Source organism: Chlamydotis macqueenii, chromosome 25, assembly GCF_036417535.1.
Source record: "Chlamydotis macqueenii isolate bChlMac1 chromosome 25, bChlMac1.mat, whole genome shotgun sequence".
Lineage (NCBI taxonomy): Eukaryota > Metazoa > Chordata > Aves > Otidiformes > Otididae > Chlamydotis > Chlamydotis macqueenii.
This window is the reverse complement of record NC_141580.1, coordinates 3,624,559-3,639,935: the sequence shown is the minus strand read 5'-3', so window position 1 is coordinate 3,639,935 and position 15,377 is coordinate 3,624,559. Positions and strand designations below refer to the sequence as shown.

Genomic DNA, 15,377 nt, shown 5'->3' with positions numbered 1-15,377 from the left:
TGGACAAGTGCAGACGACCGGACAGCAGGCTGGGCAAGGACGAGAACTGACCTCCTGTATTTGGGTGACACGTGGCATCCAGCCCACAGCTGGAGACAGCGCAGCGACAAACGACAGCAGGTCCCTCCCGGTTCTGCCGACGCACCCCGTGCTGGCGCCGACCTGGACCGGGGGGGGCACTCAGAAAAGCCCAGCTGAGTTACAACGGGCACAGAGCAAAAGAACTGGTGCTCTGGAGCCATGAAAGACATGAAGAGAGGGAATTCCAATGGCAAAGCAAGGCGAAAGAAGAATGGAAGCAGCAGCGCCAGGCTCCCTGCCGCACCGCCACAGCCGAGGTGGCCGCCAACTGCTCGTGAAAACCCGACTGCTTCCTCTCCGTCCTCACATGGTGCCAGCGAGCACTTGCATTATTTTTAATTTTCTGCATAAGGGATTCAAATAAATCCTAAATCCATTATTTTGCCTCACCTTGAATTCAAACAGCACCTTTGCTTCGCTCAGTAAAATCCATCCCACGTGACTGCAGAGCAAACGCTTCAGGCACAGCCTGAGTTTTGGCGAACGCCTGAGCATTTCAGCTAACAACACAGCAGTGTATTTTAAGAGCTTTTCAGCAAGTTATAATATAAAAGAGGAAAAACCTCAACTAATCCATGCGCCACAACGACAAAGTGAGCTATGTATGGAGGGGCTAACTGCGGATAATTTTTAAGAAGCTGATGCATAACGTGAAGATCCACCCCACATTTAAAGCTGTTTGTTGTATCCTTGAATTTTTATAAACACCATTTTCACCAACTTCTTTTCCTCCCAACTTTCTAAATTAATTATCTTTTGACTGGGGATAGTTATTTGTCAACCAGATTAAATATTCCATCAAAGTGGAAAAAAAAAACAACCTGACTTTTTTTCTAATGTATACGCTCCATCATTTTGCTGGGTAACATATAAAAACACTCATTTTGTGTAGGAAAAGCCTCCACTTGCAGCACGTCTCCCAAGAGAAAAAGAAAAATGCAAAATACCTACACGGTATTGTATCGGGAGACAGCTCTGCTAGAAACCATGGCAACTCGGCGTGTTGGATTAGAGACGTATAATTCTGCCTGGATCGCTGCTGCACACCAATCCACACAGGGTGCCTTCATCTGGGGTGGCACGGACAGGAACAGGTTTGGTTTGTGGATGCAGAAGAGGAGGGAAGAGATGAGGAGATGCCCTCAGCCTCAACGACGGAGCTCCCAGTACTTCTCCCTGATTTTACTTTTTGTGATATCCCTGATTATTAGTTATCTTCTGATCAAGACAATGAGCAGGAGCTGCCCGATAGCATCTCGGCGCCCTGAAGAGAACATCCACTGCAGAGTACCGGTTCCTCACGCAGTATTGCCAAGCCTGGGTTTCAGAGCCAGCTCAGCCCAATGGTGCCATCGTTGAGCAAGGCACCTCCACCCTGATTTTGGGAGACACCAATGCCTGCTGGGTCTCCCCACACCTGAGCATTCAGCTTTTCTGGAAACTCGGCCACAGATATTTGGGATTTCAGACTAACGCCACAACTGTAGTACCCATGAGAACAGCTCTGCATCTCCGCGCGCTGAAAACATCCTGTATGCAGCAGGAGACTCCTCCGCAGTTTCCTACCAGGAGACTCTCCTCCATCATCACGCCGGTGACCGCTGTCATCGCTGCTCTCGCTCTTCTTGTGGAAGGAAAAAAGCTTCTGTCCCCATCATATGGTAAACCACAGGGTAAATGCAGTTAACCAAACAGCTATGCCACAGCAAGGAGCCAAAGCAGAATGGAGCCTTCGTCGTGTTAAGGAACAGTTTAATTTCTGCAGACAAAAAGCATTCTTCGTTACGCTTACTTGCAGACTGGCCTTAACGAAGCCCAGCTCAGCAGAGCTTCTCTTTTCCTATCCAACACCTTCTCTCCAGGTGGGAGAAACACCTCGGGCTGCGCTTGCAGAGTTCAAACAGGAGCAGGCCTACGCTGAAGGCACCACCTCGGCAGCTTCCCATCTTCTCCAAGTTCCAGCCCGCTGCAGGTCACCTCTCCGCGATCGGCATGTCCACGCCGGAGCGAGTCACGCTGGACCGCCCTCCAGGCAGCGGAGAGGATTGGGTATGGGATTCAGCTCAGCCAAGTCCACGGCGAAAACAGGCCAGACGAATTGCTTTGAGCATTAAAGGAGATCAGAGCGGCTGCCTGAGGAACTGAGGCGTGAATTGCAAGCATCTAAAATTAGGTGAGATGAATCCAAGCCAGAGGTGAAGCACTCGAGGTGAAGATCCAAACGCTTCATTTTGCTAAGGCCTCGTGGATGCTGAGAAGTTCCCTGAGCAGTGCAGACAAAAAGCCTGTTTCTACCCCGCTCCAGACTGAGCGGTCACGACAGAGGACACCCCACCAGCATGCACAGCAGTGCCACCCTGAGAAGGAAAAGCCCAAACTACAATAGTCATATGGGTGCAACAGCATAGACTCTTTTTCCCTCTTTAGCTTTCCTGCACAAGAAAATAAAATCTGTGAGTCTACCTCAGAACCCTGGGTCTTGGTTAGAAGAGCAGCCTGGACAGATTCATGCCCCATCCCTGGAAACGTTCCAGGCCAGGCTGGATGAGGCTCTGAGCAACCTGATCTGCTTGGAGATGTCCCTGCTCCTGGCAGGGGGGTTGGACTGGATGGGCTTTGAAGGTCCCTTAGAACCCAAACCATTCTGTGATTCTATCTCATCCAGGTTTATTTGTCAATACTGGAGACATCTCCTGGTGAGCCCGTCACCCCAAGCTCCCTCCATAAATCCAGAGGAGGAGATGCTTCCCAGGCACTCTTCATCTGACCTGTTCCAACCTTTCAGCTCATGATGAAATGAATCATTCTTATTTCTCTCCCTGACTATAAAGCAAGTCTAGACAAGGAACTCAGATGTTAAATCTCTCTTACCGCCTTGCCAGAGTAAATCACTTCACTTCTGTCTCCCTCACAGTCCCTTCATCAGCAGCACAGGGATAAAACATTTTATTAGTGTTGTAAAAGCACGGAAAATAATCGCAGGGAAGTTTCTGATTAAGTCTAGGCAGAAAGCAGCACAGCAGGACAGCAGAATTTAGGTTAAGAAAAGCGTACGAGCGAATGTACAATAACAACCACGTTCTGTGTGCACCAGTCACAAAGGATCGGATCTTTCCCTACGACGTTTTATGTTATTTGTCAACTGAGCCGCTCGGCTAACAGCGCTACACTGACAGGCTGGGGAAGTCATTACCGCAATGCTGCTTAAACGCTCTGACAAAGGCTTTTTTGGTGCCCTGCTGTTAAACAAGTGGATGCTGGGGGGGTTCCCCTGCGGGAGAGCCTGCGGTGATAGCGTTCCCCTTCGATGCCAATTATCCTTTGCTTTGGACAGCAAGCGCACGGTAAGGGGTCAAAGAAGAGGTGTAGCATCTCAACAGGCTAACATAAAAATCCAGAGGATGGAGATCTGCTGTTTATCTTAAAACTGTAGAAAAACGTTATGATTTCTGGACATTGTGTTCTTCCTCTCCCCTCTTTTCCATGTTTCCGAGAACACGGGAACTCTCATTAATGACACGAGGAAGATTACCCCAGCTGCAGTGCTGTGGACACCAGGCCCATTATCCCAATTTCCTTCGTAACGTCCTCCCACCTGGACACTCTGTCAGGGTAAGTCAATTAAAAGCAGCTTCACAAAACCACACTTCACTCCAAAGCTCTTCTCCTGGGGAAAAAATCAGCCTCAGCAACCTGACTCTCTACGTATTGACATGGCAAGGCCAACAAGCTTCACACTAACGGCGCATCTCTGCAACACTGGACGATGAACTTTGGGAGTTGTCCATACAGTTGCTATGTCTTCTCAATTCCCAAGCAAACAGAAATCAAACTCGCTGGGAACAAACCAGACGCAGGCAAATTTTCAGAGGCGACTCCTACGAGCTCCCGCCATGGCAAGCTGTGCTTCTTTTAGAAGAAATAAAATGAAAAATCACTGCTTATCTTAATCTTCGCTAAGGGTTTACCAACGCTGAGCTCAACATCTCAGTGTTAGCTCTTCCCCGAGAGGTGGACAGGAGGATTTTGAGGAGCGCAACAGCTGAATCGCAGGGGGTCCTCTCTATTAATCACCGAAACGTGTCCTGTTTTGTTATCTACCATCGGAGTATAATGCAATTAGTGCACATTATACATGTGATAAGTATTAGTCTTCCAGTACGTATAGGCTCACGCTCAAGGCAGCGGGAGCCCATTACAGGCACCCTAACTTCTTTTTTGCCAGTGGCGAGGAGCTGAGTTGGGCTAGCTCTGCAAAGGTCCTCCGCTTGCAAAGAGCACGAGGGTTCCCCATACACTTTAAAGTCACCATTAATTTATCACGTGAAGTGGCACGTACGGGACCAAAAGTGATGCCTGAAAGCCTCCTGTGATGTTCATGAAAGGCAGCATGCTGAGCAGAGATCTACCCCATCGCCCGTGACCTGCCGGGTGAATACAGGCCGATTTGTGCCTTCGTGCTAAAATCCCGTGCGGTTGCACGTCTGGTTTCGGTGTGAAACCACCTAAAACGCAGCGCATTTGAGTTTCACTCTGAATTTGGTGTTCTGAGAACGCCCTTTCCCATCGCTGTGAGCACGAAGAGGAGTATTTCTGCTCCCAGAGGACCAAAGCCCCCACATTACCCAGTCGTACACATTGCTCCCACACGCAGCACCCAACACACGTGGGACGCCCCACCCACCAGGTAAGGATCCTGCACCTTCATTTTCTTTCCGTAGTAATGAAGCACAGCAGCGATCTTTCCCAGTTGCCCTCATTATAGTTCGTTATGGCAAGAGCTGCGTGATGAGCGGTAACGGCCAGGCACACTGGCTGCCCTCCCCTCGCCCAGCTGATGACAAACTCACTTACAGCCAGGCCAGCCAAAACCAGCAGCGCTGGGTGGGAGCGACTGGGAGGAAGAAAGCTCTCAGCTCCACAGGCGTAAGCGCTGCACAGGCATCGCAAACAGGATGGAAACGCATTACGCAGTGACAATCACTTAATGACCCCGAGGAAGGATATTAAATAACTAACATCGATTGATATCAAGACACCTGCTGCTGTGAGATGCTCTACAAAGGGTTCGCTCGACGGGACTATTGTGCAGAACCTTCTAAAACAGCAGAGATGCCCATTGGGAGGAGCTATATCGTATTTTTCTACTGCAGTCTGTTTACCACAAAATTTAAAGTGGTAAATTACTGTGACGCCGCTAAAAGCCACAGCTGCTTTCATCGGCCAGGTGGCTATTCACTTCCAGCAGATAGCATCGTATTTTCTTCAGACTGGCCATAGGGTCTGGGAGATGCACTCACACAGCCCTGAATCCAAATGTTTCCCTGATTTCAGTAATCACATTTTAAGAAATAGGCAGGCCAAATGGAGCACAGCTGATGGGATAAACCACTAGAATTACTGTTTCCACTCTTCAGTAGAAGCACAGATAACGTTGTTAATAGCGATCACTGGCTTTAGAGAATATAAATCTAACCGTGATTAAATTCTCTTCCCTGTGAGCTAAGCCAGGAACTCAGCTGCTGTCAGAGCCCAGATTATGCATGCATTTACAGTTAAAAATCACTACAGCCTGATTCTGTTCCTTCTTTTGTTTTCAAAACCACCTTCAGGACTACGAGGAACAAAACTTCAAAAAGAAGCCAACTGAAAAAGACACACCCACACTGTTCGTCATCTCCTTATCCTCTGCTCCACATGGTTTCAGGACCTTTGGAGAAAGGGAGGATGAGTCCCCACCTCCAGACTGAGCGGGCACCAGTAATCTGCCGAAATGCAGACACTCTCGGTGATGCCTGTACAGGAGCTAGTCAACCTGGGGCTTTCTGAGGAACACCTCATCTCATTCTGAAGATGACTACTAGGTTTGTTGGGTCACTTGTGTGCCCAAGGGGCGCTTATTTCTTTCCACGAACAACACAAAGATCTAAGGTGACCAGTACAGAGGTAGGGACCCATAGTGCAGGCAGACCAAAGTCAAGTAACCGCATCCACATGCAACCTTGTAAAATGAAATGATTCAGATAACAGTACTAGATGAACACATTTGTAAGCTCTGATTTCGGAGTGTTTGCTTACCTAGGATCACAAAGAAACTTGGTCTTTTCACCTTCTTCTCTCCAAATAAGCCATTCTCGGAAAGAGGGATGAACAAACATTCGCGTCATATCTCTACGTTTGATAAGAAACATAGAAAGGTTCTCCATCCTCTGCTGAAAGTCATCCCACTCCAAAGTGCCCTCAATGTTACCTGCGTTAATGGCCTGAAAAATATGTTCATCTGTTAGTGGATGCAGAGATGCCACTGCCACATTCAAGAGAGGCATAACCCGATCAAAGGAAGACTGCGTCGGGAACTTCATATTGCACTGCAGCAGGTACACTTCTGACAGAGACACTGGGACTACTTTGTAGCTGGAGCTTTTTAGTACTAGGTATCCTTTCTCTATGAGATCAAAAGTGAGTTTTAGGTACAGATAGGACCCTTGGCTCAAGGTCTTGAGGTGAGAACTGAGTTTGCCAAACGTAGTGTTGTCCATTTTGCCATTAAGCGAGATGTTGTTCTGGATCTCCGAGCTGCTGTGTATTCGATGAAGGATATACGCCTGCAGGTCCTGGTCTATGGCTTCATTCTCTTCCAGTCTATCCAAAAATATTCTGTGGAAGGGCAACAGCTTAATTATTTCCTGCAAAGAAAGAAAGAAAAAGGACACTCATGCTGACAGTGCTTATTATTCATTAAATAAACTGAATTCAAATTACAATAGCACCTCTGAGACTCCTTTAAGACCTCTTCCATCAGGGCAAGCACACAAGATGGCAGTTTGTGCCCTCAGGACCTCACAATCTCATCTATAATCAAGTAGGTTTCATGTGAAACCTGACCGAAATAAAAATAAAGGACACGGTTCCTAATACTGCATCCAGGGAAAGGGCTGGAAAAATCACACAGAGCAGCACCCTTGTTATTCCCGTCCCAACCACACACTGACACGCCACCCCTTCTGCTGCCACGTCAGAAGGAATGGACAACCGATGACAGATCTGAGGCTGGAAGAGATTTTGCTGAAGCTGAGCCTGAAGTACCTCCCCGGGAGCGTGCTCCTGTCTCTCACAGCCACTACCAACATGGAAACGCACGGAAACACCAGGACAAACAGCCAATATTTCCCCAGTGCAAAATAAATGTCTGTCTGCTGCAGGATACTGCGTCCAGGGATTCTCTCAACCGCTGAGCTCACGGATGATGCTTATGCAACACAAACCAAAGCCCAAAGGCCTTTCCAAAGGACCTCTCAAGTCATGGGCTCTCGGTCGCTGCGAAGGAAGGAGAACGATGCAACGGAGCTGGACAAGGCGGTTGCAGGAGAAGCCATCAATTCTCCCCCCAAAAAATGAGAGGGTAAGCAGTGCGAAACCAAAGCTTGCAGTGAATAGTGCAGGGCTGCAAAAGCCCTCATTAAATGAGGAATTCAAGTCATAGGGATGCAATTTACCTAAAATTACAAAAAGATTTCTTCCAAATGATGTTTAATCTACTCCATTACTGAGCAAAAAAAGAACTGCAGCATGAAACAGCAGATAGGCTGTGCTCTCCTGGTGTCTTCGGGAGCAGCTGCCGTTCCCAGCTACAAAGGCAGCGTGCGGCAGCTGGCTCCCTTGATGGAGCTGGAACCAGCACTCCGCTCCCTGCCAGGAGGACCTCAGTAAATCAACCTGTGGATCTCAGTAAATATTAGCAAATCTCCATAAAACTGCTTAATGGAGCTCAGTAAAAATGAACTGCGCAGCCCTGTGCTGATGAAAAAAATGGCAAATAATGAAAAAAATGAAAAATGCAGAGCTGCAGACACGCCTTTCTGCCCAGAGCAGGTGGTCCAGCTGTAGAGCAGCTCTGAGTTGGCTCCCAAACGTATCTCATCCCTCTGACATGTCTCCTCTCGGCTTCTGGCTGCGATGCTCACTGTGGATGTTCCCACAAGTGATGCTGCAAATCAACCAGTCCTACTGTGAAACAGCTGAAAGAGCAGATCTGTCCTAACTGGGTCACTGTGCTTGCTTCCCAGTTTGCTCCATTCAGACGAGCAGTTGAGCCAGCAAACTTAGGTCAGCTCAATCCTTATGCCAAGAGAGCGGTGATGAGCAGCTAAGGACAGGCTGAAGGTAAAAACTTGCCCAGCTGCAAACCAAACCAAAAATACTTCAGATTTAACCCAAAGAACATTCAACTTAGAGCCTGAGCACCTGCTCAAGATATTCCTCATTGAGCTGAACAATGACATCGACTACTCCAGGCTACAATCACACTCTCACCCTCTGGGTCACTCAGAAGGGGTATGAAGAGACGCATTCCTTCGCCCTTCTAATGGAGAAGAGGGTGTTGTCGAGCAGCAGAGGCTGACAGGCACCAGGCCCTACCCTCCTAACACGCTTGGTGAGAAGGTTTGCCGGCACATGAGCTGCCTCACCAAAATGAGCTGAAGTATTTGCTGATAAACATTTATCGATGTGAATGAGATCCTTTCAACACTGCAGAGTGAGCCTGGGGACATGAAGGTAAATCCAAGTACAAAAAAGCCAAAAGGGTAACTTGAAATAAAGGGTCTTAACTAAATCCAGATATCCACTAAGATGATCTGTATCAAAGCTCATCGTGACAATGACAGAGCTTATCACAGTTCTTGGTCTCAGCATACCTGTAGACTTGTCCTGACTGTCACTACCAGCTTCAGCCAGGAAGGGAATTTTCCGATCATCTTGCTCAGGAACGATACTATGGTGTCTCCATAATCCGGCTTGTGAAATTCAGCCTCATTTAAACCATCAATTAATATAATGAAATCTTCATCAGGGATCTTCCTCTCTGACAGGAGAAAAAGAAAAAGCATTCATTTGAAAGGCTAGACACACAGCTGTAACATACTGCAAAGCCACTACAGTGTTCTAAAGCACCCTCAGATATTGCTCCAGAATAACAAGGACACAGCAGCAGCACCCTTCTTACGATACATGAATTGTATATTAGGTAGTCCCGCACATACACAATTTAAATTCTTATAAAATAGGTATTTCAGTTACAACATATGCAACTGTGATACCCCACAGATAAAATAGCTAGTCCTCTTTTTAAAAACTACCTCTTCCACGAAGTCTGTTGATGTGAATCAGTACCTTTCTGATAAGCTTTAATAAACACATTATTAGCCTGTCTCACTGATGTCAGCCTGTCTTAATTTTTGCAACTGCTAAATGAAGGTTCACCAAAAAATTAACCTTCTCAACACCTCCAGATCCTTCCAATTCTGGCGCCTGCACTTTGGGCATTGGCTTCTTGATCAACTGAGGTCTGGGAAAGTGTCTGAAATAAAAGCAAACCTGATTCATGGGCAAAACAATTATCTGAGGAGAGTAAACCATGAGCCTGCACGCATGGGAAAGGTCATTCAGCATTTGGGAGGTGACATCCTCTGTCCAACAGCGACTGTTCAGAACGACTCTGAACTTCCAGTACTGGAAAGAAGTTTGATCAGAAGCCTGTAGCCAAACCTCTTTTATAAATAAGTCAGGGGGAATAAAAAAGATCCTACAAAAAGCAAATCACGGACTTTTTCAACAGGACTTTTTTGCTGCTGGTGATTACAGTAAGGAAGCTGAAGCAGACAATGAAGTCAGTGTTTTTATGTCAGATGCTGAGTATAGCTTTGTAACTAAGGATACAGATTCTTCTGGACTTGCACCTTCAGCTCCAGTGGTATCCTCTCAAATCTAATCCATCCCTGCCAAAACCAGGACACCTAACAAACCCAACAGTGCGTGGGGAAACAGGAGTCTATTGTTGGCACATGCTAGTAACACGGACCACAGGTTCCGATCTATATAAAGTCTGCTCTCCTTTGTAAAGTACTATGGATAAATCCTGCTGTTAAAAAGCTCAGTACTCCCAACAGTAGGTTAACTTTTCTCTTTAACTTTAAATTGCACCAGGAAATTTTCTATAAAAACCCAGCACAAAATGTTCACTGATGACACGAGCCGTCTCTGCGGTGTTCCGGGGAGAACAGGAATGCGTAAACACCTTGTGTTCAGTACTGCTGAGCATCAAAATCCCATCTTGTCCTCGCCTTACGGTACCAAGTTGCATTTGTCTCCTAATGTACTGTTAATATCCATACAAAAATCGGTGTATTTTGCACTAAAATGACCATAAATTCTTTTTCCGTTAACTTCTCAGCAGGATTATTGGGTACACTAGAAAACACACTTTATGACTCTGAAATCTTGGAGTGAATATAGTGCCTGGGTTTTATACCCACATCTCAGGTTTCTCATAAAGCCTGAGGGAGAGAGGAGAAAGCAGAGAGGGGGGAGAAGAATCAGAACTTTATTCTCCTATATATTAATTAGATTCCTTGAGATTAAAAAAAATACATATTTGAGAAACACAAATCTAACTTTCTCAGTGACATTCACCATTAACGGCTGCACAATAATGTTGGCCCAGTAGCATTAAAGCTTCAACAGCACCTTGTAAAAGACCTGCTGATATATTTACAGAGTCTTAAATGTTATATATTTTAAAACCAATTTCCAGACGCTGTTCATTTTGTTACAAAGCACTCGGTGCAAATTAGCTTGCCAGCACTCCCCATCAGCCAGGTGGAAAGATGGGAGTCCTGATCATTGGCTCCACTGGAGCTGCAGAGTGCAGAGCCCAAGAAAAAAAAAGGAAAAAAAAAAGCTTTTATATAAAATTTTTTTATCCCCTAGAACTTAGGACCAGATGGAGGTCAACCTGCTTGGCAAGAAAAATAAGCATTCTCCAATTCAATAGCTGGAACACCTCCCAAGGAGTTACTGTAATAATCACGAATTATTTTCCTCTAGAGCAGCGGTTCCTAAAAGCATCTGTTTTTTGCCAAGAGCGTCGGTAGGAAAGAGTTGCCACACTACTCCTACAGTGACATTTCTCCATGGCAGGAAAATCAACTGCTGTCGAGCCGCGCTGGCGCTACGCATTCTTTGTGCCTGGTGGAACCACGCGTGTTGGACCCAGATGCTGCAGCTCGGAGTTTGGACGCGATGTTTCGAAGAGCTGATTTGATCGACAAGGCTTTGAATTCGGTGGGAGCTGCACCTATTTCTCGTTGGCTCCTACACTGTCATAGGTAGGGTGGGAATGGAAATTATCTGAACTATTTTTGCAGCCAACTTGCAGCACGTCATTTTAATAAACATCGTTTTGCAGGACAACGGAGTCCTGAACTCAGCAACGCCCCGACAGTTTTCATGGCAACGAACAAAGACCTGAAGTTTAGTGACTGTCACAGTGAATTAGCTCTATCTTGCAGAGGAAAGAAAGAAAAGGAGACAAACCCAATGCTGCATTAGAAAAAACTCTAAAGTCTGTAATCACGATAAGGCCTGTTACCAGCTGCCCTAAAATCTTCACATAGGGTATCTACAGACTTTCATGGTGTCAGCTCCTTCAGTCAAAGCTTCAAATTCCCAAAAGCCCACTAAATAATGGCAGTGAAAGGGAAAAACGTTCGGCTCCCAAACAAATGTATCAGAACACACTGCCAGAAGCAGAGCTGCGCGTGGAAATTGCTGCTTGTTTTCACCCTCAGAACCGCAAGGCCACGTTTGGGATGCGGAAGAAAGCAAAAAAAGGGAAAGACAAACCCACGCTGTCATTAGGGTTTCACCTATGGCCCTGAAATGCACACCATGAGCAGAGGGGTGGTTAACCCCTCACTTCCAAACAAGCATGACGGCACGTTCTCAGCTTCTCCAGATCTCACCTCTTCCCTGCAGCTCCTGAGATCAACGTATCGCTTTGCTTTAATGCCCAGATGGAACTAAGCAGCATTGAAAAAATAATAATCTTAAAAGGTGTCAGGGAGCTCAGGCAAAGCAGGGGGAGCGTGGTTACGATACCTTTGTGCAGGTTTTCCAGGGGCTCCAGGACGCCCCTGCGGAAGGAGGCCATGGGGTCCTGCACGCAGGAGCGCAGGCTGAGCATGCTCTGCAGGTGGGGCTCCCGCAGCAGCTGCTCCCGGTAGGCCACGAACTGGGGCGAGCGGCACAGCAGGGCGGCCACGTTGTGCACAAACTCCGGCACCAGGCAGGTGTAGGCGTTATCGGCCTGGCAGTAGTGGTAAGCGACAACCTAGCAAAGAGAAAAACAACGGAAAAATGCATCTGCATCAGACGCGAGTCGCGCAAGTTGTTCAAAGCCGCGGTTTTCCTTTGGTGAGCTGGATGCAGTCCGGCAGGCGAAGCCTTTAAGAGCACCAAGTGTTAACCACCCGTGATAAGAATCCAGACGAATCAGTTGGTAAAAACAGGCACTGGTCCTGAAAAAGGACTGGACCTGCCACTTGAGGAATAAATGAAATTAAGCTGCAGCTGCTCGCAGAGACGGACAGTGACAGTGACTGACATCTCAGAAGCACCGTGCTGAGCAGGGAGCGATAGGATTGTGCTCCGAGCTCCGTTTAAGGACTTGGCGTCGGTAATAACTTGTGATTGTTTTCTCAAACTTATTTTTTATTGGCTGTTTTCAAATGTCAAGCTCTACAGAAGCAGGCAGAGAGCACTGGCTGAGGACCTTACAGCAAGGTAGCATCTGCAAACAACAGATCCGTGTGAATGGGGGGAACGTCAGGCTTACTATACGTTACTCATCCTGCTCTTCATTCAGAAAATCAATTCAATTAAAAAAAACAAAAACAAGCCCCACACAAAACAAACCTTCCTCTTTTCCCAGGTCACCTGATTTTCCCAGCTCTCCAAACTCACTAAATTCTGCCCATTTATCAAAATAAGCAGAAAACCAGTGATACCTTCTCCGTACAACCTGCCAACTTTCCTGCTTTCTTTCGCAATATAAAAATAGGCCCAAAAAATCTCTCTCTGCTTGTAAAGCACTCCGCGGGCGCTGCAGTACCGCTCCACCGCCCGGGTCCCCGGCTGGCACCAGCCTCCTCCCAGCACCGCCTGCTCATTTGGTGCGAGCCTCTGCCAGGTCAAAAAGCTTTTCTCCAGCTCCCGTTCACTGGGTTTGCTTTTCAAACGTCACTGATAGCATCCAAAAATATCCCGGCGCAGCAGATGGGATCAGTTTTGTACCAAAAGCCACCATTGCCCTGGAGCACTGTAGCACAGCATACAAATATTGCAAAATAAACCACATTTCTGAACTTGGAAAGGACAAGAGAACCGAGGACACTGTGCACACGAGATTTCCGCGGCCTCTCTGGATGTCGTGTGAGCTCAGACGAAACATGGCCTGTGGCTGCTGGCTGCGGTTCAGGCTTTCTGGCTTTCCACCTTGAAGGGCAGGCGGGACGGTGCGTCCAGCCCCTGGTGCGAAGGATGGCACCAAGAAATGCAAACATCAGGCGGAGGGGTCCTCGCACATTGCTGGCTCAGCACTAGCTTTGAATTTTAAATAGAAATGTATGAAATTTCCCATGGGGTATAATGCAATAATTTCCTTTTGCAGTCAAGATGAGGTGTGACGCACACCGTGACGATAAAGCTGGGCTGTCACTTCAAGCATCAAGCCCTAATACATGTGCTTCAACTTGAATGGATACCTCCAAATTCCTAACAGAATTTTTCCTACCAGCCAGTTGTATTCCCTTAGAGGACAGCACCGGGTAAAGCAACAATAAAGGCAGCGATTTCTTTTCAACAATCCTATTTATTTGGGGATAATAACTTGTGGATTCCCCAGTACAAAGTTCTTAAGCAGCAGGCATCAGGTTCCCAGTAACAGAAACCAAACTGCTGCAGGTAGAGCTCTTGTTTCCTACACAATACACGTGCAGACACACACACACAAAGTCTCCTTTTGTCACCGTATAGCCAAAACACTATAAACACTACATCGGACCTCCAAAACTTTCACACCTTTATTTCAGCTCTCAGGTTTGTTAAGTGTTGTTTACAAAGTTGGAAGTGGAAAAGCTCCTTGCTCTAAAGTTTGATTAAAGTTAAACCACTGGATTGCAAACATTCAGTACAGAAGGTCTATAAGCAACCCTTCCACAAGAGAAGGGGATTAGAAGGAAGGATGGGAGAAGTCAACACCTAGATCCAGAGAACTGTTCAAAATATCTGTTCGCGCCATTTCTGTAAGGGCTGAGAACGCAGTTTCTGACAAGTTGAGTGACTCCACGCTGAGAAAGCAAGGCATAATGTTGTTTATATTAAATATCAAATGCCAAAAGTTACAAACTTGTGTAATTTCCTTTCTGGCTGGAAAGGGAGCTTCAAAATAATTCACATTAGCATGATGCATATTTTACTTCCAATTATTACCTCCTCTCCTAAAATGACTCGGAGAGTCGAGCTGGCTACACACCAAAGAATCACATTTATCACGAGCTTTTTGGTAGCCAGTTTTTTTTAAACGTTAATTAAGTGTTATAAGGCTTGAGAAACACCAGACATGGTGAAGCCAGAGCACTGCCTCTAACTGGCCAACATTCAGCATGACCCCATTCTCTCCTGAAGCGGAGTCAAAGGAGCCTCAAAACTCTCATTTACCCAGAAATGATACAAACTTCATCTTTTTTAACTGCTAAAGCAGAGTTAAAAAAGACATTATCCATATTCGCTTTAGGTGTTAAATTCAGTAGGTCTTCAGGAGTCTCTTCTCCCCACCTTTCCAGCACCAGCTATCCCACTCTTTCATTCTGCCACAACCACTCCTCCTTTCTTCCTTCATCCAGCCCCATGCAACCCCCACCCTCCCTACCATCTTTTCTGCTGTCCTTCCATTTGAGTTCACTCCTTCACCCACTCTGTTCCTGGATGCAAGACTTGGCAGCAGTGTCCCACCCAGACATGCACATGAGACATGCAGGACATCTTTCCTGCAGTTCTCCTCTCCACACCAAAATGTTTTTCTAAATCAAGGCTGTGCAAACTGCACCCCAGATCTCCAAGGCCAAGCTACCTATCTCACCTGGCTTCTACTTCCTAACCTGGAAGGGATTTCGGCTCAGCTGAGCAGATACGGAAGAATTCCATGAAACCAGAAAAAAAAGGGAGATTTCATCAGATAGATTAGGACCTAGAAAAAGAGCTGCTGGAAGAAGGAAGACACGTGGGTGTTAAAAGCAAAACAGCTATTCCAAGAAAAATGGAAAACACCACTGGATGAGGACAGGAGGAAGAGGCTGGAGAGGACACAGAAAGTGGAAAGAAATGAGGCACCAAAGAGATTGTGTATCACCTATGAAGGAGAGAGAGAGGGGGCAGACTGAACTGTGAAGGGGCTGGAG

The 15,377-nt window shown here is 46.7% G+C and overlaps 1 protein-coding gene across 1 annotated transcript in view; it reads right to left on the bottom strand.

The window, feature by feature from the left end:
• Positions 1-15,377, bottom strand: part of TANC2 (tetratricopeptide repeat, ankyrin repeat and coiled-coil containing 2) — a 241,105-nt gene that overhangs the window by 39,335 nt on the left and 186,393 nt on the right. The window contains exons 13-15 of the mRNA XM_086766662.1: positions 12,019-12,250; positions 8,778-8,944; positions 6,160-6,767 (exon numbers count right to left, since the gene is read on the bottom strand). Of these exons, the coding sequence (XP_086622788.1) occupies positions 6,160-6,767; positions 8,778-8,944; positions 12,019-12,250 (1,007 nt within the window). The remainder of the gene's footprint in view (positions 1-6,159; positions 6,768-8,777; positions 8,945-12,018; positions 12,251-15,377) is intronic.